The 25192-nt window shown below is 37.6% G+C and overlaps 1 protein-coding gene across 3 annotated transcripts in view; it reads left to right on the top strand.

Moving 5' to 3' along the window:
• The window catches only part of Gulp1 (GULP PTB domain containing engulfment adaptor 1), a 210703-nt gene that overhangs the window by 183053 nt on the left and 2458 nt on the right, over positions 1-25192 (top strand). For all 3 annotated transcript variants that reach the window (XM_050159174.1, XM_050159173.1, XM_050159172.1), the window contains 5 exons: positions 3203-3340; positions 8927-9043; positions 9730-9822; positions 17572-17710; positions 21334-21428. In XM_050159174.1, the coding sequence (XP_050015131.1) occupies positions 3203-3340; positions 8927-9043; positions 9730-9822; positions 17572-17710; positions 21334-21428 (582 nt within the window). The remainder of the gene's footprint in view (positions 1-3202; positions 3341-8926; positions 9044-9729; positions 9823-17571; positions 17711-21333; positions 21429-25192) is intronic.

Here is a 25192-nt window from a genome sequence, read left to right as displayed (position 1 = left end):
CACCAACATTGTCATATAGTTATTAATGATATATACTAGCTATTAGAATTTAGAGACTGCCGTATAGCTCAGGGTTGTTATTTGATTGACTATATTAAAACAAAACTATGTGTCAATGTGAAAAAATCATTGCGCTATCAGGCTAAATATAGGAAAAAGTCCGAGACATACTCAACTTGTTGCTGGTCTAAAGATTAAGGGCAAGTGCCAGTGTGACCTTGTCAAAGGAGCAGCAGGTGGCAACTGACATCCAAGGAGTCAGCCCACCAGGAGGTACTTCCCTGATGGATGAATCTCAGATAGGCAAGGCACTGAGACCACAGACCCTGGAATGGAATGTGATTTTCTTCTGCTGTGCCTTTATGTGTTTACTGCTGCTATCTTTCTCTGGTATCTGGTATGGTGTGAATGGGTGTGGTGAGATCACCACTGCCTATAATATACTGTGTTTATCTCATGGAAACATCCCGTTCTCCTGGGTGTTTTTACCTGTGGATTATTATGAAGATGACTCCTTCCTAAGCTGTAATAATGTTAGGTTTTTTTTTTTTTTTTTGGTTTTTTGAGACAGGGTTTCTCTGTGGCTTTGGAGCCTGTCCTGGAACTAGCTCTGTAGACCAGGCTGGTCTCGAACTCACAGAGATCTGCCTGCCTCTGCCTCCCGAGTGTTGGGATTAAAGGCGTGCACCACCATCGCCCGGCAATAATGTTAGTTTAAATAGAGTTTTGATGATAAAAAATAAAACAAGGAAGTGTCACACACATGGGTTTCTCTTGAGGAGCCATATAGACTGTGGCTTAGGTTAACGACTAAGAAAAACGATTGAGTCCCAGGAGCAAAGCCAGCTCGAATTCCTTTCATCTTAATGCTGAAAGATACAGTCACAGCTTTCGGTGTGCGTCATCAGCTGGAACAAAGCTCTAAAATACCTTCAGGATAGAGCAGATGTTTCAATAATAGCTTTGAGATGAAAACCCCCAGAAAACAATCTAAAAGTTCGCGAGGACACAAAACTGAGGTCAAAGTACAAAGAAGCCCAACTATTAATCACTGATGTACTTTTCTTGCTAGGACTGATTGATGACCAAGGATGATTATCAATTCCTTATACCCATTTCTGACCTCAATCTCCTGACATAAGAAACTATTGATGAATGGGCATGCACATTAAAGACTCAAAACACGGCTAATTCTTTTCATGTATAAAAGTTTAGGTTTGTGATTCCTTTAAGATTCCTATAAGATTACCTCTAAAGATAAGAAATAAAATAACTGGTCCTTTCTTTGTAACTGAAAAATACAACCTGCCATTAAAAGACCTGACTGAGAAGAGTATCTTGATTACCTACATGGCTAATCTATAACAAGTTGCTTGGGTATGAATGTATTTAGGTTCTTGGGATAAATTGTTTTCTTTTTTTTTTTAACCTGTATTACATAAAATGTTTAATCTTGTAAAGAACATGGAGACCATTCTATTTTTTACTTGTGTTCATTGTAATCATTCACGGAAACACAGAATATATACTGTAACTGCAGTATAATTTTTATATTGCCTGAAATATTTTGTTGGGGCATATAAGCTGTAATGGAAAGAATAGAGTTAAAATGAGTTAGAAGGAAAAAAAATCAAGAATGAAGAAGTTAGAAGAAAAACATCACGAATGAGAGACGGAAATCACCAAGAAAATAAAGAATATAGAATGAAAACGAAGAATAAAGAAAAGGTCGGATGGAAACCGTCAAGAGAGTGTTTCATACTTAACTCGCTTGGTGACCTGTCCTTAAGCTGCCCCTCAGGCGATGCTTTGCTGCAGATGAATTCTCTTAGCATTTGTTATCTCTGGCATTTAAGTTCTTATTTTCAGTCTGTTAAACAAACTAGAAATAAGAGTGATAGGTTAAATCAAAGCAAGCATGAGTGTAAAATGCAAAAAGATAAGATTCTAAGGCATCATTGCTCCTGACTTTGAGACAGTCTTTGAGTTTCTGATTCAACTGTGATAAATACAGAGGGAAATGTTTCTAGCAGACACTCTGGGGTTTAAAACTAGAAAGATAATTATCTAGTCAGTCTTGGATACAATTATAATAGCTCCCATCACTAATCTTTTACACGTCCACCAAATACTGCGAGGACCAGAGGTTCTTACTGACATTGTGTGTTATAATGCACTTTGAAATAAAGGATGCGTGTAGCTAGAATAGAAAACAGAATGATTATTGATTGTGTTTTATTTCATCAGTTATGATTAAGTAAAACATAAGATTTTTTCTAACCCCAACATGTTTCAGAAAACTATGGTGATGAATAGATAATATTGATGCTAATACTGAGTTTCATAATTCAGTGATGGATGGGTCTCTGTGTGTGCGTGTGTTCTCATGTTACTGCTCTGTCTGTCTGGTTCCGTAGTTGTCTTTCTGCCCATTAGAAGTCGTAATTCCATCATCTGCAGGCAGTGATGCTGATCCCCCTTCCCCGTGTGTGTGTGTGTGTGTGTGTGTGTGTGTGTGTGGGGTGTACTATGAATGAATTCTGAAGTTCTTATGCTATCAAAGTTGCAAGGATGACCTTCCTCGACAGAAAAGGTCGAGTCCTGAGTGAATAACAATATGGACCTGATATTTAGTAAGAGAACTATGAGTGAGTTGTTATTGGGCCTCGTGTAAACTTGCACAGAGGTGTTTCTTTTCTAGACTATAGTGCTAATTATTACCAGAAGCACAAAGTGCAAAGAATTTGGCAGAATTTGTTCTTTTTCTATAAACCTTTGGAAATGTTTTTAATATTTTGGGGCTAAGTATACTCTTATGTAAATGTTCAAGGTGTGAAGAATATGGTTTTTAAAGATCCTTTGTAAGATCGCAGAATCCTACAAAGTGGCCTAGAAATGCTGCGAGCCACTGATCAATCCTCCTTTCTCCAGCATGCACTGGTGTGTGCACTGTTGTGTGCACTGGTGTGTGCACTGGTGTGTGCACTGTCGCAGCGAATGTCTTGTTCCAACCATGAGTCAGGCGTTCCGCCTCCGTTATGTTCGGATTTGTGTAAATTCAGGCGTGTGCAATTCCAAGAGCAAGACTTGACAGGTTATCGCTGCACTTTCAGAACGGTGAGGTGTCTTATTAATGCAGCGGACGTTTCAAAAAGTGGAAGAAAATACAGTCAACTACGTTTGTTTCCGTTCCTGTTCACAGGAAGTCCAACATAACTGCCAGCTTCATAGAATATCATTCTGCGCAGATGATAAAACCGACAAGAGGATATTCACTTTCATATGCAAAGACTCCGAGTCAAATAAACATTTGTGTTATGTATTTGACAGCGAAAAGTGTGTAAGTATGCCAGATGTTTTAGGGTGGTTTGTTCTCTTTTATAAGCCAGGGATTGTCTTGTTTCCGGCATTAACAAAGTATGTGGAAAGGAATAAGGCCTGCAAATACTTAACTGCACCACTAATAGATTCATCCTGCCGTGAGAACAGGCTTCAGAATTTCATCCTAACTAAATGCTTTTGTTCGTTGGCAAAAGCTCGCATGCAAATTTCCTTGGCTACTTTTATCTATTTGTATTTATCTCAAAGTCATTTAGTTTATTTTAAATTTTAATTTAAAAGTTATTGACAAATGTCTGCATGATGCAAAGAGGAACAATGAGCCTAGGTTTTCTTGGAATATGAGGAATTTAGTGAAGACATGTCTTCAGCTGAGGAACAAATGCTGTATGCCTTCTTAAAATGTTCCCAGTTCTTTGAACTTTGACTTGATGTTTATTATTCAGAACACTTAGCATAAGTAGTGATGTGGAGCCCTCTTCCCCGTGTGTGTGTGTGGGGGGGGGGGTGTTACTATGAATGAATTCTGAAGTTCTTAGCATGTAAGGGCACTTAGGAAATTCTGAGTCATGCAACAATTCCTGAATCACCCAACATCTGAAGGAAAACCGTGTGTCTTGCTTATGAGTGTGAGCTCATTTTCATAGCCAAGTCCGAGTTCTGCTATAAAACCTATGATGTGAATTCTGAGTGCATATTGCAACCATTGAATACGTCAATGGAAAACCAGCCAACCTCAACAGTGCTATTGGATTAAAATGGAAGCAGAGCTAAACTCATTTAGATTCTATTTTTGCCTTGTTCTCAAAAATAGAAAATTAGGTGATTCATATTTTTGATTTTACAAACTTTTTGAGAAAAAATACCTGTTTATTTCATACCTATTACTTGTATCAGGTGGATAACAGATACCTAGTAATTTTTTATCTCGATGGAAAATACATTGTTGAAATTTACCCCAAGTAGCCGCATCTTTTACATTTTAGAGCTCTTAAAAAGCAAGTTCATATGGTGTTTATGTGGCATCATAAGATCTACTTGGGATTTGTAAGCGTTACAGAATATTTCATCTGAAAAATATGCTTATCACTGCAAGGCAGCATTCTACAGACAAGAGGGAACTTTATATGGAGACCACACTATTTTTGAAACTTAGCCCATTTCAAATAAACCATAGTTGCATATCCCTCTGCTTTCTCAACATGTGGTTTGCAGATGCCTTTGTTTGTATGTTTGAGAATATTAAAGCTGATATTCCTAAAAATCATTTCTATTTTAAGATAAAACAGTCTTTTTGCATTTTCACCAAGCCAATAAGCTCAATTTTATTTCATCCATGCCTTGAACATAGAAAGCAGCTTCCTTGGGATCCTCTGAAATGTTTCTTAATTAGAATTCTTAATAAATATCAGCATGTATTACTAAGTGCCCACCCCAATAGTAAGACAGTAACGACAGTGACAATACCGACCACCACCACTGCCCCAGGAACGTGACTGAGAACAGTACAGCTAATCAGTGTTATTGTGGATGTGGCAATGACTCTCAAGGACGATTTGGCAGCATGTACAGTGCCCATAGGGTTTGACATCAGCATTGTCTTTCTGTTAGTGTATCTTGAATGAATGCTATCAAACGTGGAAGGAGAGGAACAAAGCTATAAGAAAATACTAGGAATGCAAATGCTGAAAGCACAGGGAATAGTCAAGCATGCTAAAACCATTCAAGAGCATTGCCATTTGCCTCGAAAGTGGCGTTTGTGGAGCGTACAACATAGCACTCCAAAGGTGAAGAAAGTACATTTTATATTCTTGCGTAGGGACCCTGGATGTTTAATTATGTAAAACAAAACAAGGAAAGAAGAGAAAAAGAAAACGTATACTTTCTACCTTCCTGAGAAGTTTTCTCTTTGCATCCACTTTTGTAGCATTTGATTCTGTCATAAACTATCTAAACCATATATTTCTACTGAAGTCACATGATCTTTGTACAATAGAAACCCAGACTTAAGTCTTGTCATCATTTAAAACTCAATTAGATTAAGTCTCTAAGACCTCTTTCTGAAGACTGTTTCCATAAATGTTTTAAGATTAAGAATTTTAAAAGTATTTTAGTAATTAATAAGGAATTATCCTCTCCAAAATACTTGCTGACATTTCCCCCATCATGTAAATTCCACAACTAAATACACAGATGTCAAATACAGGTAGTTTAAATTAAAGCAATAAAAGTTACAAATTCAGGTTTTCAGTTTTTCTGGAAGTCACTGTAGTGTACACAGTGCTCCGTCACATCTTAGAGTTGCTGCAGAAAACAGATTTTACTCCACCTTCAAAATCCCAAAGTGAAATGTTCATGGATATTGAAATTGCTTAAATAAAGTCACTCCATGTAGCTGCCAGATGCCTGGAAATAAAAAAGCCATCATAGCAATGGGCTGAGAGCAGCTGATGAGTATTGGGCCATCCATTGTCTTCTGTAAGCTAATGTGAAGGTTGCTATTGTGCAAAAGACTCTTACAGAGATGACAAAACTAGCTAAGCCCAGGAAAAGTTGTTTGGAAACCTCAGAGGAGACAGGACTCATGTCAAGAACCCTCAGTGACCTGCAGTATAAAGTCTATCAAGCTAGAGAATGGGCAAAAATCACATTTCATTGACGAGGAGGTCATATAGATGACAAATATGCATAGGCAAGACATTCCGTGGTAGCATTTATTAAAAAAATGTAGTTGAAAAATCAAACTGAGACATTACCCCACAGCTCCCCGAAAGATTACAACAAAGCCTCCCAATGCTGCTGAGGATGTGGAAAAGGCATGACTCATGTGGAGCTGCTGGGAACACTAAATGCTAAAGCCACTCAGGGTAAACAGTTTGTGAGTCTGTTGAGAAGCAACATCCAACTCTTGCATGAACGGCTTAGAAACTCACCACACAGAAATCAAAGCTTAAAATTTTCACAGAACACAAACCTGATAATGTTTACAAAAGGGCACACATATGTGTTTGTTTGCATGAATTCCTAGTTACTAACAGTCCCAAACTACAATCACCCTAAAAAGTGGGTGAATAGTCAGTCTTTTATACATTTAAACCTCAGAACCCTATTTAGCAGTGGAAAGATGTGAGCTGTCAATGCATAAAGCATCCTGATGATTCTGCAGAGGAGGGAAAGGGCCAGTCCCTGGACATAGTGTTCCGTGATTCTACATTTCTAGTACTCCCACACAGGCAAAATCATAGAAACAAAGCTAATTGATGTTTGCTGGTGTTATGAGGAAGAGCTGAGAACAGATTGAGAAAGGAATGTCTCTACAGCAAGGTGAAGGATGGTTATGAAATTTTCTGTGCTTTGGCCATATTATCTATATTCTAGCTGTGATTTGTGCTGTAGCTTTGAGATATAGTACCATTAGGAAGAGCAGGACACAGTGTTACTAGAACCTCTCTATGGAAATTCTTGCAATTTAAGGTAAATCTAAAAGATGTAACCAGTCTCCTTCTGTCCTGCTAGCAGGCTCCCAAATAATGTCACAGAGACTTATTAATTATGAAAGCTCAGACTTAGCACAGGCTTGTCCCACTAGCTCTTATAACTTAAACTGACTCATTTCTATTAATCTACATTTTACCGTGTGACTTTTTATCTTTTTCTTCATTCTGTGTGTCCAACTTTCCCCATGTCTCATTGGCATATCACTGGCATAATTCACTTGCCGAGATTCCTCTACCTCTATTGGCTGGAGGAGCAGAAGGACCTCCCGCAACACCTTCTCTCAGCGGCTATTGGCTGGAGGAGCGGAAGGACCTCCCGCAACATTCCTCTTCCTTTCTCTCCCTGAAAATCCCATCTAGCCTCCCTGCCTAGCTGTTGGCCGTTCAGGTTATTAGTACACCAGTCACAACAATACATCTTCAGAGTGCACAGATATGCCACAAGAAAAACAATCACAAGAAAAGTGATGGCCTATTTCAAGCCAAACATTTCCTTTAAATAAATAAATGCTACAGAGATTCATTGATGACCACAGACCTGCAAAGCCAAGCAGAGACAGAATGTGAGTGGTCACACACACCTTTTGTTCCAGCACTTGGGAGGCAGAAGTAGTTAGATCTCTATGAGTTCAAAGCCAATCTTGTCCGCAAAGTGAATTACAGGCCAGCCAGGGAACCACAGTGTGACTCTACTTCAAAACATCAAATCAAAACCCACACATTTTCTGTTTCGAATTCAGATGAAGGCCTGTTCTACAATACGACGGACTGCAGTTCCTTTTCCTGGTTAAAGCATACTATGCTATTAAAATTTTACATTTATATAATTTCCACTGATTCTTTGTAGAAAACTGGGGTATTGTCAAGACATACATGCATCATTAATATAGGAGGAATCCTTTCTACCCAATATGTCTATAGTGGAAACATTTGTTTTAATTTTTGAAAAAGTCTACATTTTTCATTTTTATTTTATAGAGCAAAGATCTCCTTTAATGACATGACTGTCAATTAAATATCTAAAATTTAAGAAAATGTTTTAGGTAGCTTATAATACCTAAAAAGTATTACAATGCCAATTTGTTACAGGGGGATATTTTCAATACTTAAAGCTACCACCATTGTCCTATCATTAAAAACAGGCACATTGCTTTTATTATAACATTTATCTGTACATTACACCATTTAGTGCCTTCTTAACTCCTGCTTAATTAAGTAAATAAATATTTCATGAGTTCTCTATGAAACTCTGGAGATTCAGGTGAAGAAGGAATGAGGTAGTGACTTGGGGTGTCTGCAGCCTTCTCTTCTTGATAGAATACATATCAGTTCCAATTCAGATAACAGCTGTCCTTTGTTAAGTTATCATCATCTTTCTTCTTGATAGATCATACCAGATCCAATGCCAATGTCAGGTATACTTTGTTCTTTTATCACCATCTTACAAAAATGTGAATTGTGAACATCACTGAAAATTAGAGGCTCTCATATAAAATTTCACATCTTTGCCCTCATCGCCTGTGTTTAAGATCTGACCCTGTTTGAAACTGCTCACTTATGTGAGGAGCAATGAACCAACTGGACTTAGCTGCTCCGTCTAGAGAGGTCTTCCCTGGAATTGTCCAGGGACTGCCCCTACCCCTGGTGACTTCATTCATGCTACCTGCCCAGAGTTTAAAACTCCTTCTCATTAGAAAAAGAAAGCAGTAACAAGACAGCAGGAAAAACCACTCAATTTGATGCTTGCCTTTAACTGGTTCTAGGTATTTAAGGAAGCAAGAAAACAGCTGCAGAAAGCTCTTCAATTAAACAGAGGGAGTCTGCAAAAGCAGCTCACAGGACTTTCTAACTCCAATTGCTGCTCTTTGGTGGCCTTCTTTCTCTTTACTTGATTTTACTCTTGAGGCCGAGGGACATCAGATATTTATGTCAGCCCTGAATACTTTCAACTCATGTCTCTGAAGAGCTCCAGTTTTTTGTTGGTTGGTTGGTTGGTTGGTTGGTTGGTTTGGGGGTAGGGTAAATAATGCCTTGATTAATTGTTACTAATATGCAGATCTTCCTTGTATGGCTTTTTTTTTTTTCCAAAGGCTGAAGAAATAACATTAACAATTGGTCAAGCATTTGATCTGGCATACAGGAAATTTCTAGAATCTGGAGGGAAAGATGTGGAAACAAGAAAGCAGATTGCTGGGATGCAGAAGAGAGTGAGTAACCTAAGCTTCTTGCTTCACATCTGTCTGGTGTTTGTACAGGGAAATTTGTGTATGGTCGAACAAACCGAGAAGGCCTGCCATTTATTGTCCCTAACACGGTGGGCGCTGCTCGTCACATATTCCTATAACTCTTCATCCCGGGGCCTCTGCACAGTCTTTAACTGTTTTATATTGAATTCCCACAAGAACTTAGTGTTCTCATGTGACTTTGCTTCACTTCCTGATGCTTCTCATGGGGATCAGAGCAGCAGAGGCAGCAGATGCTGGGTAAGTGGATTCCCATGCAGCTCGGATTCCTTCGTAATTCATTTATGCCCCGTCTCCACCCTCCCATGTTCACAGGCAGCTTTTCTGTCTTGTGGTTCTATACCCCAAGATGGGTATAACCTGCACCACTCAACAAGTAAACACAGAGATAAATATTAGAAACATAAAATTTTCACACACAATATTTTTTTAAATTTATTATCATCCTAGTGGCCTTGGATCTTCTGATATTTGTCGAACTGTGGCAAGTAATGCTCCTTGTGCACCAAAGACTTTTGAATTTTATAAATATAAAATATAAATGAATTTTATAAATAAAATGTTCTTTGCTAAGGTAACTGAGATAATAGCCAATATTTTCCAAGAAAGAAATAATCCTGAAAATTATTCAATGATCTTTTGATTTTTAGATCCAAGATTTAGAAACCGAAAATATGGAACTTAAAAATAAAGTCCAAGATTTAGAAAACCGGTTGAGAATAAGCCAAGTGTCATCCTCTCCAGTAAGTACATTGAGAGTGTAATTGTACGATGTCAAACACCTCCTGATCTTGAACCCTTCTTTGATTCAAATCATTCTGTGATCAATAATAAAGCTAACTCTGGTTAAGATGAAGACTGCTCAGCAGGGTGCCTTTTCACGTTTAAATTTTGTAGATAGTTCACAACATGGTTATTTTTCATGTTACTTTTTGTTACCTCTTGTTACCTAAAATTGTTTCAACTTCACTTTGATCTTAAGAGTGAAAATACTTTCTCCCTTTGTGGCAAGTCCTGGCCTTCTTTCCTGTTGGTTATTGCTTCCTGGGGTGAGTCACAATGTCCATGCAGGCTAGCCCCATGGTACTGAGCATCACCTTAGGAAATAGACTGAGAACAAGACCATGTACTAGACGTGGTAGCTTCAGACACTGAAATGTCCAGGTTCCGTTCAGACATCATGGAAACATCTGGTATGAAATTATTTGTGTCTGACCTGATCCACTTTTAAATCTTGTCCCCAATACCAGGGATAATACCATTATTAAGTGATTTCAGACAAGGGGATTATTTTTGAGAGAGGTGCAATTTAAAGCTATATTGTTTTCTAGCAATGGTGTAGTTAATACCGAATATTTTCCTGTTTAATAATCTGTACCACTAATAATCTTTATAATGCGTTTTATTCACCCTGTTTACCTTAAAGCATGGGTGTGTGGAGTTGAACACAATTGAGACCAGTAAACTGTTGGAAAGATTTTGACAATTTATATATAAAGTACTTATATATAATTTATATATAATTTTATAGAATAATATCATAATAGCTTATCAGTTCATCACCATGAAGAAGGATGCTTCTATGAGAACTGGGCTTAGGGCTTCAAACTAGCATAACCTGGAAGTTGATCGTTTTTTTCAGTTCACTTTAAACTCTTGTTTTCCATCCTCTGTACTGAGAGAGTTGGTCTCTCCATTGCCCAGCATTGGAGACAGTCTGCTGCTCCAGCTGAACACAAAGAGTTGGCAGACTTCTGAGTGCAGACAATATACTTAGTGGGCTTATTGGTCTTATCCCATTCCCTCTTACTCTTATTCTTTGCTTTCTCCAACCCTCGAGGATTTTGTGTTGTTTTGTTTTGGCTTGCTTCCCTTTTCTCAAGATACAGAACAATGGCTTTGTCTTCTGCTTTGACCCCAAAATATGCAAAATGAAGCACACACCCTTTTGAGCTATGTTAAAATGCTTATTTTAAGTTTTGTTGTAAAACACGGAGTATGAGGGAGGGTACTTTTCCAGTGGTTCTTGAGTGGTTGTTTCTAGAATTTATCAGGCATGCTTTGCTTCAGTCTTTGGGTTCACAAAATATAAAATAAGTGTGTCATTATTTTTGATGCAAACCCAAAGAATATTCACTGTTTCCTTCCAATGAGGACAGAAATTCGAGGCCATTTCATTGAAGGTGAAGGTTTGGGAGGATCAAATGAATTTGGAACACATTCGCAGAACTGCTCCCACCCTAACAGAGCATGTCAACTTGTCTCAAGGCAGACACTGTCCTACACTAATGCTGGGTAACTGTGAAAAGATCAAGACAAGGGTGAAGTTGTAATTGAGCATGGGGGGTTTAAGTAAGATACAGTAAGAGCTTGGTTAAAGAAGACAAAGTTTCATTTAAACAAGACTCCTGGGTTTAAGGGTCTTACTGAGATCTGGAGCAGAGGTTCTCAGCCTCCCCAATGTTGCAACCCTTTACTACAGTTCCTCATGTTGTGATGACCCCAACCATAAAATTATTTCACTGCTATTTCATGATTGTAATTTTGATACTGTTATGAAATGTAATGTGAATATCTGCTATACATGATATCTGATATGTGACCCTGTTTAAAGGGTAGTTCAACCACCAGAGGGACCATGTCCCATGGCTTGAGAACCTGTGTTCTTGAGCATGCAATGATTATTTTGACGGTAAGTAAAGGATGGGAGTATGATAAAGAACATAGAAAACTTTTGATTATTAAAAGAGTGTCAATCCAAAAGTATTCTAGATTTCTAAAATCTAGATGATGTTAAGTGATAATAATGCTAAAACTATGAATTACAACAAATCTATCATTATAGGCTTTTATTGCCCTCTTTTGTTCTTTATTTTCGGTACATTTTTAATAAAGATAGAATTACATCTCTCTCCCTTTTCCCTCCCTCCTTCCACCCCCTCCCAGGTACCCTCATCCCAACTCTTCCCTGGATACTCAGACCAACCCATTTCCCTACTCTCCAAATGAGAGCCTCTTTTTCATTTATTATTATTATTGCGACATAGATATGTGTTTACACACACATATGTTTTCACAAATATATAAAAACAAGCTACTAAGTCCATTTTGTTCTTTGTGTGTAAATGGTTCAAGGCTCTTTTTTGATGAGATTATGAACAAACAAATGTCTTTGCTTTTCATTTTCCATTTTTTTTCCTACAGCAGTGAAATAAAGTGGCAAGGTACTAAGTTTAGCCATATTTACTTGACCACTGTTAAAATAATTTCCCACATTCCTAATAGTAAAATGTTAAAAATAGGTTTATATTCCCTTCAACTTTTTAATATGAAGACCTATTTTTAAAGATTTGGAATGGGTCAAGCTATTGACTTGGAAAAATGGCAGATTATAATAATTAAAATACAAACGAAAATGTAAGCATCTCTTATTTGGTGATTTGCCATGCTTTCAAGTTAAGCCGGTCCTTGTGAAGCTTGAATGTTACCTTCAGGTACACACTAGGAAAGAATATTTCACAGAGTTCCAAAAGCCTGCTCTATAATTGAAATTATGTATATGCTGTACATTTTATGTTTTTTTTTTGTGTGTGTGTAACTCAGGAATAAAATAGAGGGTGCTTACAAGATGGTTAAACGTAGTAGCAGTTTGGTTAAAGGAATAGAGGTGGTGGTCTATATTGTAGCTGAAGAAATAGTAGAATTGATTAGGGATCCCACATACATTCATAAAGATGAATCTCATGTGCATAATTAAATTGTCATCGTATACTTAAAGAGTTTTCAATGTGTTGGTGCTGAGTGCAGCATCCCCTCGAACCAGATGACCTCTGTACTGACCATCTTAACACAGGATGTTCACAGTCCTAAATCCCACTCAACGGTCTAAGTCACGGCTTCCTTTTCTGACAAATGAAATAGGCCTTGATATTACCCATAATATGTATCTTCTTACTACACTGAGATTGTGGAAACCTTTGGTTGGTTTTAGAAACTGGTCCCCAGGCAAAAGTATCATTTAGATACACTGAGAAGTTCCCGTTCCTTGACTCCACACTGTTCTGTGTTCTCGTGGTTTGGCAATCAATGAGAGGTTGTTTTGCTGCCATTTGGGACCAGTCGTCTAGAAGCAAGCCGAATTACGTTCATTGTATCCGCATGGCAGTATCAATTATATTTATATTTGAAAGGGGGGTTTATTCTGGCCTCATGAGAACACTTTCAGGAGATTGTCTCTTCATAAAATGTGGGTACACCAAGTTACGTCAAATTTGTCCTCCTGATTCCTGTGTCTGAGCGCTTGCATTTTCCTTTCCTAGGTACAGAAGCTTTCAATCAAATCAAGTTGTTCCCAAAAGTTAAATGAATAAAATTATAGTTTCCAGGAATACTGGACTGTCTATTGCTGGGTAAAGCAAATGTCTCCCTTTCAGTTCACCGGAGTTAGACGAAATTCTACTTTTGTATAATCTGCTGCGCAGCCACTCATTAGACTCGATAAGACAATTACAACTTAAAAATGGGTATTGCGTTGTGGGTAAACAACGTGCTTTCTCAAATGCTCTTGAACTCAAGCTAGGCAAGAACCCATTATGAAAACTCTCAATTACGCAATAATGCAAACGAGAGTCTCTAAACAGAGGCACGAAGTGTAAACACGAACATCGGTAAAGAACATTTGGTGCCCCCAGAAAATGATGACTACTTCCCAGCTTCGGGATTGTTGGCTGCACCCAGATGATCCTGAGACAAAGCCTATGGAAGGGGAAGCAAGCGTGTTTTCTGTCCAGTTCCCCAGGGCAGTCCCTGCGCCCAGCACTGAGCTTTTGTCTCAGGTTTCTTTTCAGGGTTTGTGGCTAGGTTAGTCACAACCATTTAACGTAAATATTTTTTAAATGAAATATAAGATAATAGGTCTCGTAATTAAGAAATTATAAACCCACTTTAGATCTGGGGGCCTGAAATGGGACTTTCCTGGTGGTATAAGTTTCAAATTAGAGGGTTTGTTATTTTTGGGGATTGTTAAAAATGTACCTTAAGTAATTAGCAAGTGCCGAGAGGGGAGAAATTAGTCTTCCCCAAGGATGAACCCCATAATGAGTTATCCAGTACTTGTCCCTGAGAACATAGACAAAGAAATATCACTAAATGGAATCGGTAGGTTGTACCTATGTATTAATCCATTTATATACATATGTAACAGTAACACTTAAAGAAAAAAGGCCATGGGTTTGGGAGGGAGTAAGAGAATTGTATGGAAAATATATGGGAGGAATTGGAGAGAGGACAAGAGAGTAAGTGGTTTTACTGTTATTTCAATTTGTAAAATACAAATTAAGAAGAAATGCAGTAAAGATGAATTTTACATTGAGTCAACATCTGGACACTGGTGCAAAAAGGGCTGTCCACCCACCATGCCACCACCGCAGAGCTGGGGCAGTTTTGAGTTGAGTCATGCTTCCCAGCTGGCCATATGCTCATGGGCTCTGCATTCAAGCCTTGATACAAAAGCCCCTATCTGACACTCTTGGTCAAGGCATCTCTTTAATGTTGCTGCTAGATTTCTTCATGCCAAGGGTCTTTGCCACACTTCTCCCCTCTCCGATTCTGTATTCAGCACTTTTCTCTCTTACAAAAAGAAAAAAAAAAGAAAAAGAAAAACTGAAAGTTTAACCTTGGTGAATCTTTTGTTCTGGCTTTCTCAGCAGTGACCTAGTACCTCTACCCTTTCAGTGGCTCTTATGGGGAAAATGTAATGGAGTGTTGATGTAGTAGGGCTCCCTCTTTCCAGCCTCTTGCCTAGAGTATCATAGTAAATGAATAAAGGCTCAACTATAGCTTTGATGTCAGCTTGTTGAGTTAATTAGCAACTATAGAATCTGACTCCTGGAGAGAGCTCAGCTCTTGACAGGAAGTGTCCATGACAGAAGAGTGACTCCCCAAGGTCTTGATACTCAGACCCTGTTTACTATGCTACTTGCCTGCTATATGACCTCCAATTTCTCTGAGGTCTTTGTTAACTTCCTTTCCATCTCCAGAATGTCTTACCATGGGGAACTCCTTACTTTCAGGATGGGCAGAGAGCTGGAGTCACTGTTTTAGATTTTAGCTTTGCTCCTGAGCTTACAGAGTTTTATATTTTACAACCTATGGGCATTACTTCTGTGAAAATGCAAACATTGTTATCGTCATACTTACAAAGTCTGGAAGATTACTAAAATGCATACTAACACTAGAAAATTCTCTGGTCACTAATTATTCACCAGAATGTCGCCCATGATCGTGACTGCTCATGTTAGTGAGCAGCCCCATCACTGAGACCCTAAAACATCACAGACTTTCTCAGTTTCTTCTCTACCGTCTCCCACTGAAGTCCTGGTGATTCCAATATTCTGTTTAAAACTATGAATATATGACAATATTTCAATTAAAAATGATCAGTGAGAACTCATACAGATATTCATCTTCAGCAGGGTTTTGAAATTTCCACAAAACTCTTTCCCAAACAATCTTCATTCATGCTCTTCACTCTCTCTGAGCCTCCTTGCTCCTCCTTAGCATGTTTCTCGTTCTGTTTTCCTCTTTGGCTGACACACAGAGTGTCTGGTCATGTGCCGCATGCATTTCTGAGACACCCATCCTGTTTCTGGAGCACTAGCAATGATCCATCTCTGTCTAAGCATGTCTTCCATTTCTATCGCGCCTGTCAACTTGTCTGGTACCAGACTGTTGGTGGAAACACCAATACCACTGTCTGTTCAGGCCAGTCAGTGAGAACAGCAACCCAAGACCTCCTGTGACCACTGCCTGCTCAGGCCAGTCAGTGAGAGAGAGCAGCAATCCAAAACCTCGTGTGACTTACTAAGCAGAAAACTTGATATCCAATCCCTAGTTTAAAAGAATTCGTGTAGAACATGTCCTTATGAAGTGCTAAAAGAAGGTGTGCCTTGGATTGTTGGGATGGGACCTGGGGCCTTTATGGGATTTTTATTTTCTTAAATTTATGCTGAGCAGTGTTTGAAGCACAGAGTCCTAGGCGTTTAGCAGCTGAGAATATGTGTAGGTACAAAAAGTCAGGAGAGAGAAGCAATATTACTGCTTTCTAGTGTCGGGTAAGATTTAATGTTTTTATGCCCTAAGGAGAGATATGGATGTGAGGGAAGACAGAAGGGAATTAGGAGAGCAACATGTAGAAGGGGTGAGGAGTATAATGGAAAATTATGAAGAAGGGCAAATAGTGGTAATTTTTATGCAGAAAAAATGTATTAACATGCATTTTAGATGAACAACTAACCCGTTTCTCTCGGCATGCAACCAGTGTCCGGTGATGTTTATTCTGAACTACACTGTCAACAGGAGCCACTCTTGGCAGTCTTTCCTCAGTTTGATAGGAAGAATAAAAAGTTCTATTCCTCTCTAAAAAAAAAAAAAATCATCCTTTAATCAGATAAGACAGTCTCCATGGATGATTATACTACGTTTTACTTAGTTTGGCACATTGGTAATTCTCCCATTTTACATTTTATTTATTTTATTTGCCCTTTTCCCTTCTTTTTTTCTTATTTATTTGTTTGTTTGTTTATTTACTTATTTATTTATGATTTCTGTCTCTTCCCCGCCATCGCCTCCCATATTCCTCCCCCAATCAATTCCCCCTCCCTCTCCCGTCCGAAGAGCAGTCAGGGTTCCCTGCCCTGTGGGAAGTCCAAGGCCCTCCCACCTCCTTCCAGATCTAGTAAGGTGAGCATCCAAACAGTCTGGGCTCCCCACAAAGCCAGAAATGCAAATCAAGACAACTTTAAGATACCATTTTACATTATTTTTGACTGCATTTTCAGATGATTTTAATATTCAGTATTTTTATATTTTCTCAGTCCTGGACTGTATTGTATAATTTAGGAAATTGAGTATTACATTGTTGGTTATTATTTTACAAGGTTACTGTTTTGTGTTGAAAACATGAAATTATTCAGGAATAAAATGACTGCAATAAATACCAATTACTTGCTCTTGTACTTGCAAATTGATGTGCTCTACCTTTCAGAATACAAAAATGTCAATTGAGTTTTAACATTTACAATTAAGAAAGTCTCTTATGGTCGACTGTTTCTGTTCAAAAACATCATACAATGTCAATTTCGAAACTTTCATTTCTATTCAAATAGTTTCTAAGGTATTTGCTATTTTCTGACATAGTTGACAATGGTTTGTAAGTATACAAAAGCCCAGCACATTTTGGCTGTCAATCTTAAACAGTATTCACACTACTGTTGCTATTTACTTTGAGAACAAGTTTTTTTTGTTTTCTAAGTGAGCATTTGGTGTTATTGGCCTGAACCACAAGAAACTGTAGTTAACCACGTTTCATTTACATAATGGTAGGTTATCTGACTTCCCCTCAGGACTGTGCTTGTGTGGTTTACATATATGACATTCTCAGTACAGTATTAAGTATGCATGGGCCATCACACTGATTCCTGTCTTCATTGCAGGCCGGCGGTGTCACGGCGAAATCTCCTTCCACTGACATCTTCGATATGGTTCCCTTTTCCCCAATGTCACACCAGTCTCCCACGCCTACTCGCAATGGCACACAGCTGCCACCAGTACCTAGCAGATCTGCTGAGATCCGTAAGCACTCTTAAAAGTATTCGTATTCTTGCTATTTGGGTGTGTTTTCCCTCTTCCACATTTTGGGAAAATAACGTAATGAGCCAACAGCTTTAATGATTGAAGGATTATGCTTTTATATGGGTTTCAAAGTTGATTGATTCTATTTAACTTTATAATTGAAAAAAAAATTCTAAATACATCTCCATTTGCAAGTTGAACCTGATATGGTCAATAAGATTTTGATATAAGTCTACTTGAATCATAAAAAGTTCAACTGTGCAGTTATATTTATTTAATATAACTGTTCAAAATAAGTAGGAGTGATTATGTACTCATTTGTAATATGCTTACTAGAGTAGATTAGATATTCTTACAAGGCCTTGCTGTATCCTTAGTGGGAGAATAAAGAGTGTATATCCTATGATTTTTCTGTGTATACTGTTATTTAAGGGGATTGTCTTTGATATATTAAATATTCAAAAACATTTTTTTCTGATGTATATTCTACATATCTGTAAACAGCATTGAAGTCTCTCTTTGGTACATCAGAAAGCATCCAGTAGGCATTCATTATCTTGGTATATCTGCTCTGTGCCCATCACAGATTCTGAAGGAGTTATTCCATAGCCAAGAATCAGCTCTTCAAACCACATGTATATTGGAGAAATCGGTGTCATATTTCACCTTATTATGTATGCACTAAGACCTTTCTTTGTCAAATTTATTTATTTTTTTAAACTCTTTTTCTTCTTTTTACCTCCCTATCCTACTCCCACTCCCTCCCCTCCCCTCACCCCCTCACTTTCCCCCCATCCAGTCCCCATCCACTCTGCAGAGAGGGTAAGACTTCCCATGGGGAGATAAAAATATCTGACACACCAATTTGAGGTGTGACAAAATCCCTCCCCTCTATATTTAGGCTGAGCAAGGTCTCCCTCCAAAAATGAATGGACTCCAAAAAGTCAGTTCAAGCACTAGGGATAAATCCTGGTCCTACTGTCAATGGACACAAGGACTACCCCAACCACACATCTGTCACCCACATTCAGAGGGCATAGTCTGGTTCTATTCAGGTTGGCCCGCTGTCAATCCAAAGTCATAGAGTTTCCACTAGCTCTGGTCAGCTGTTTCTATGGATATCCCCATCATGGTCTTGACCACTTTGCTCATATTATCGCTCCTCCCTCTCCTGGACTGGTCTCCAGAAACTCGGCCAGGGCTTAGCTGTGGGTTTCTGCATCTGCCTCCATCAGTTGTCGGATGAAGGTTCTACGATGACACTTAAGGCAGTCACAAATCTGATTATAAGGGATGGCCAGTTCAGATGCCTTCCAACTATTTGCTTAGAGTCTTAGCTGGGGTCACCTTTGTGGATTCTTGGAAATTTCTCCAGTGTCAGCTTTCACACTAGCTTTGAGAACAAGCTACAGGGTATCTGTCTGACTGCTCCTTCTTTCTCCTGCATTAAGTATAGTTGTTCTTGCCAACCTATATTCTGCCCGGCTGTAGGCCAACTCAGCTTCTTTATTAACCAATGACAATAAAACATATTCATAGCATAAAGACGGGAACCCCACATCAAAGATCAAATGTCCTGTTAAGCTTCCATACTTCCCTAACTACTTCGAGATCATACAGAGAAGCACAAAGCAGAACATTGCTTCACTGCCCGAGAGAGCACATCAGTCTCTCAGGAACTGGAAGGCACATTGTGCCCCAGGAGCAATGGACTCAAACGTGAAAAACATATGATGCATGTCTCGCAAGGCAACTAGGCCACACAGTTTCATGGTTCCCTATAGTTTTTTTTTTAATCAAGATAGGATCTCACTGTATAGCTCTGACTGTCCTATATATCTAACAAGCTTGTCTCAAATTCACAGATACCTACCCACCTGTTTCTGCCTCCAAAGCACTGAGGTTAAAGATGTGAACCACTATGTCCTACTATTTTGTTTTGTTTGTTTTTTATTTACTTTTTTGAGAATTTCATACATGAGCTTAGTATTTACATCATTTACACACCTAACTCTCTCCTCATTCCCTTTGGATTCATGGACTTCTTAATTATTGTTACACTCACACACACGCGCGCGCGTATGTGTGTGTGTGTGTGTGAATACATCCTGTTGTGTATATTTAATATTACTTGTATTTATATATATGTTGACCTTGGCATTGGATAGCCTATCATAAAATCGCTTTTGATACTGCATTCCTATCAATTTTTAAAATAAAAAAAATGTTTCTTTCATTTGAGAACCCTTGTTAAAAATTTGGTTTGGTGTTGTCTATGAAAATTTTGTCATTTTATGCTGCTCAAAACAAAGTGGCTTCAAGTTTTTCTTGGTGAAAGTAAGATGCGAGTTTATAAACTACAAATAAACTGCTAACTTACAAATTCCACACAATGCTTTCCCACTGTGTTGTGAGGCAGCAACAAATAGAATTAGAGAACTCTCATATGGCTCCTACAGGTTTTCTATCTCCTCTTGCAAAATAGTTCCTAAATTTATGGGATAAAGGATTTAGAAGTCCCATTTGCGACTGAGTGCTCCATTAACCTGGATTCTCTGCATTTTGATCAGTTGTGAGTTTCTACACTAACCTCTATATATTGTACAAAGAAACATCTTTGATGATGTCTAAGAACTACACTAATCTACAGACATACAGATCTAAGTTTAGAAAGCAGTTTAATATGAAGTCCATTTAGTAGGATAATAATTGTAGGTCCAACCTGAGACCTATGACCTCTTCAACCACGGTTTCTCCCAATAGCCAAGCCTAAATGGTACCCATGGTACTGTGAAAGCTGGCCAAAGTGAATAAAGTTTCCTGATTAGTGCCAACATGATTGCTCCATATCCTGTGACCCAAGAGTACAGTGTCTTTAGCAATAAAGTCTTGCCATTAAGTTCTGATTGGCAACCAGGAAGTGTAACCATGGCTTGTATTGTTTGTGGGGACTACTGGACACTCCTGATCATCCTCTAGTGTAGATACCCACATTTGATATTGGATTTTCTATTTGTCAACCTATGGCTTCTGGGATGAGCATTATTCTCTGTGTTGCATAGCTACAATTGAATTCTTTTACGTGAGCACAGAAACACAGACATGAAGCTCATTAAATAGTAAGTTTCTATATATGATTTTCCATGCATCATTAGTGTTCATTAAACCTTCTCCAACCCTCTTCTGCCTTACTCTTCCCACCTAAACTTTCTTCTGCATATCACCTATATTCTACCATTCTCTTCCCTTAAGGTCTTCCTTTGCTTTCCCCACCAGTAATCCCATTCTAGTTTCCTAAACACTCCAAGTTAAATATACAGTTATAAATACTTGACACTAATATTCACATATGGATGAGAACTTGCAACACTGGTCTATGGCAATGCCATCCTGAATAGGACTGATCCCATTTTGCCATAGAATTTTTAATATACAATATATTTTTTGCTTACTTAGATCAAGAATGCCTGTTATATATTATAAGAATCAGTAGCTCTTTTAATCATGTACATACTTATAATACTATAATAATTAAATTTATACTTTTAAATTATAGTCCTGGTTTTGCTTTGTCTCAACCAATGTTTGATTGTCTCACTTACCAAGTGTTTTTTTCTTTATAGAACGGGACCTTTTTGGAGCTGAACCTTTTGACCCATTTAACTGTGGAGCAGGGGACTTCCCTCCAGATATTCAGTCCAAATTAGATGAGATGCAGGTGACTATTATAACAGATTGGACAAAATATTGTTTATTTCTTTTTAATCTGGAGCAAAGAAAATGTTGGTACCAAAACTCTATCCCCTGTTGTTGCTTTAAAGGCTTATTTAAAGCAGTTAGACTAAAAATAATTACACTTACTCCTAAAGGCTATTACACATGTTGAGACTGTGTCTTTCTTTCTTTTTATGAATGATTCAATATGCAAAGAAAGAAGATGCTTATTTTTTTAATACAAAAATGACAGGATTATAAATTTTTTAAGTCAAGAACTTAAAAGGCCATTGAAATGAAATTGTAAGATTTTGTTTCAGTCCTAATAGTTTCAAATTTCAAAATTGCAAAGTGGTTGAATGAAGGAAAATCTTTGAAAAGAAGCATTGTAACAGTTGCTCATGACTCCTGGACTACTAAGAAGGCAAACACCATTGGCAACTTCTTTAGGAATAGAGTCAAATTGATTATTTTTCTCTTTCTAAATTTTTCTATAAGCTGTAAGAGATTAGTTTCTAAAGCTTCGTACCTTGGGTGGTGATAGAAATAAAAACAGTCATCTTTATATCAGAATGAAGATTTCTCTTGATATTTTCCCTTTACATTTGGATGGAATAATTCTTGTACAGATGTCATAATTAATAGAATCCAAGCACCAGTTCCTTGGAGCTGACTGAGATTAGAAGGCTGGGACACTAATGTGAGGAGGTAGAATTGTTTCTGCTTGTTGTCCTGGTGTACCCACCGGCTCCTTGTGCTTCCCCACCCCCAAATCAGAGTCTAGCTGGGCTCTAAAACTGGCAAACACATGCCTTGCCCTGAGACAATAAATATAAACATCCTTCCATTTAGATAAATGGCATGTTGCCTGCCTTATTTTTCTAATTATTTTACACATATCTTTTTGTTCTAGATTTAATTATATGCCTGCATTTAAAAGGTTGAATTATTGAAAGCATGCCTCGATGTTTGCAAAGAATATATTAAAATTTCCAAAATGCAATCACTTATAATTCTCTCTTCCATAAAAAATATTTTGGAGCCTTAAAATTTACTAAATCATATCTTTTCTAAAAAAAAACTCTGAAAAAATTATTAGTGACCGAGTCATACAATTTTTATGGAATTAGGAAACATCTTAACATCAACAAAGTTTACATGAAGAAGCTTCATCAAATAAAATGTATATAACATTTTGGGGTGAAACAAAGATCGCTATGAAACTTCTGTTGATCTCAACGTGCGTTGTTGCATTGTGTCTGATGACAGTGAATTCTCACCTTTATATCTCAATTCCTTTGAAAATTTGACTTAAATGTGGCTGGCTAATGAGACATAACGCTGCATCCTTTCTGGAATTAATGACTCTCCTTTGTTGCCCTCTATGCTAATTGAGCTATCTGGGACAATGCTTGCAGAACACCAGCCTGTGAACGGGCAGAAATGACTCTTCTCAGGGTGTTTCAGATCATGAAGACTTTCCTGCAGACCTTTTGTTCTTGGTACTAAACTTACAACCTCAGTAGGTTTTAAAAGATAAGCCTTCGGACGTTTGTAGCAACCCAGTTTGAGAAAGTACAGGCGTGTCTTAGCAATGTGGTCATCAGGTAATATTGATCTGGAATGTGATGCTTTGCATTTTGATGTTTCTAATGTTTTCTTGATGTCTTCTTTATTCTCCTGCTTTCGTGGTGGGTAGCGCCAGAGATGGTTGGTATCTCATTTTCATCATTTAAAGAAATAACAATCTTTTTAAGAGTTAAAATTTTTGTATTTACATATTTTGCTTAATAACTATTCAAGCAAGTTTAATATGGATGTGTTAATAGAGGTTTTATAACTTAGATCTTCAGGTTAATTTTTCAGTGACCGTCAACATTTCATTGTTCACCTCATTATATGTTTCTGTTAGTTCACTACTTACTCGCTAGGCCACTTTAACTATACTTAGTAAAATCTTTCTTTCATTTAGATTTTACACTGAATTTGTTATTAATTTAGCTATCCTAATTAATTTAATATACAGATATAGCTGCTGTATCTTTACATGCTATATAAAAGGCTGATTATAGTATGTTAGGCTGTGAACGCTATAAGGTGCTAGTGATAAGCCTCCTAGTTAACTGCTTGGGTTTTTTTTCTTCTTTTTTTTTTTTTTTTTACAGAGGATTAAAACTAAATTATTCCTAAGAGTTACAGTACAAACTTTGAAACTCTAGGGATATTTTGAGCATGTAAGATTTAAGTGTATGATTTAAGGGAGTGATGTACATTTCTCCTTTTTGTTTTGACTTTCTACTCTTCCAGTACTGATAGCTCTGATAACTTCCCTTTTCAGGAACAGGAAATAATAACTAGTGAACTTTTATAATGAATTGACAAAAATTGAATGTATTGTGGGCATCGAATTGTTGTCTCTTTATCATATCATATCAGCTACTTATCTGCTGTCTATATGTCATCTATCATCAGCTTATCATCATCCATTATCCAAAATGTACTAGAAGATGACAGTGTATAGGTCTTCAGATCGCAACCAAACATTTGAAAAAAAAGACCAGCGAGTAATATTTTCAGTACTCACTTTTAAAAGCATTTAATTTATATTGACAAATATACATACACATAGCCAATAGTTCTTATTATGATACAGGCTTTTTAAAATTATTAATAGCTGCTCTGACCTTTACTCTGTTGAATATAGTTTTCATCTAAATGGTGAGAAGAAGTTTTGAAAACCTTTTCAGTACTGACATTGCCATGTAGTGTGTGTGCAACATACATAATGAGGGGGTCTCCGGGCATTGACTACATATGTGTTTATATTTTGAAAGCTCTTTTTTCCTGCATATGGTAATGTTTACTTTGCCCAAGTATAAATCTATCTAAATGATAATCGCGAATGAAAGTAATCAGGTACGAAAGTAATCAGGTACTATCATGATGACTCTCGAGGAAACCGACAATCTGACCTCTCTTTCCACTGATTAGTGCATACCTATGTTCCTCTTTGTAAGTCAGCATGCACAGATTTAGGGGCAAGATGATATTGGAGAAAGACTGGAGGAGTAGAGACACCTTACAATGTAATTGTTTCTTGGAAAAATAGAAAGGAAGCCAGGCATAGTGGTGCATGCTTTTAATGTTAACACTTGGTAGGCACAGACAGGCAGATCTCTGAGTTTGAGGCCAGCTTGGTCTACAAAGTGAGTTTCTACAGCTACACAGAGAAACCTTTGTCTTGAAAAAACCAAACCAAATCAAGCCAAAAATAAACAAAAAAGAAGAAAAGAAAGCCAGACAGACAGGCAGACCACAGTATATGCAGGATATAACACCTTTGTCATTAGCTTTGAACTCTATACCTTAGTTCAAATATGCAAAACTTCGACACGTTTTCTTTTAATATTCAATAATTAAATGACATCTAACCTTCTAAAGCATGCAAGGAAATCAGGAGTCAAAGTCAGTACTGTTATATAATATGTGTGTGGTCAATATATATTATCAGCATATGTATATGTACTGTCAATATACATATATATTTGCATGTATATGAGATACAGCTATCAACAATTATAAAAAAGAGGCCATGAATTTGAAGGAGAGCAAGGAGGGAGATATGAGAGGTATTGGAGGAAGAAAAGGGAAGGGAGAAATGATGTAATGATGTTATAATTTCAAAATAATTTCCAAGCAGAACCGATGGGCAGCTTTCAGATGGTGCGGTGGTCTGTGCGACTGCATTCTGTTTGGATTACAGCACTG

This window comes from Alexandromys fortis, unplaced genomic scaffold, assembly GCF_014885135.2.
Source record: "Alexandromys fortis isolate MF-2015 unplaced genomic scaffold, M_Fortis_MF-2015_v1.1 scaffold_65, whole genome shotgun sequence".
NCBI classification, from domain to species: Eukaryota; Metazoa; Chordata; class Mammalia; order Rodentia; family Cricetidae; genus Alexandromys; species Alexandromys fortis.
The sequence above is the reverse complement of the archived record's forward strand: the minus strand, read 5'-3'. Positions and strand labels throughout refer to the sequence as shown.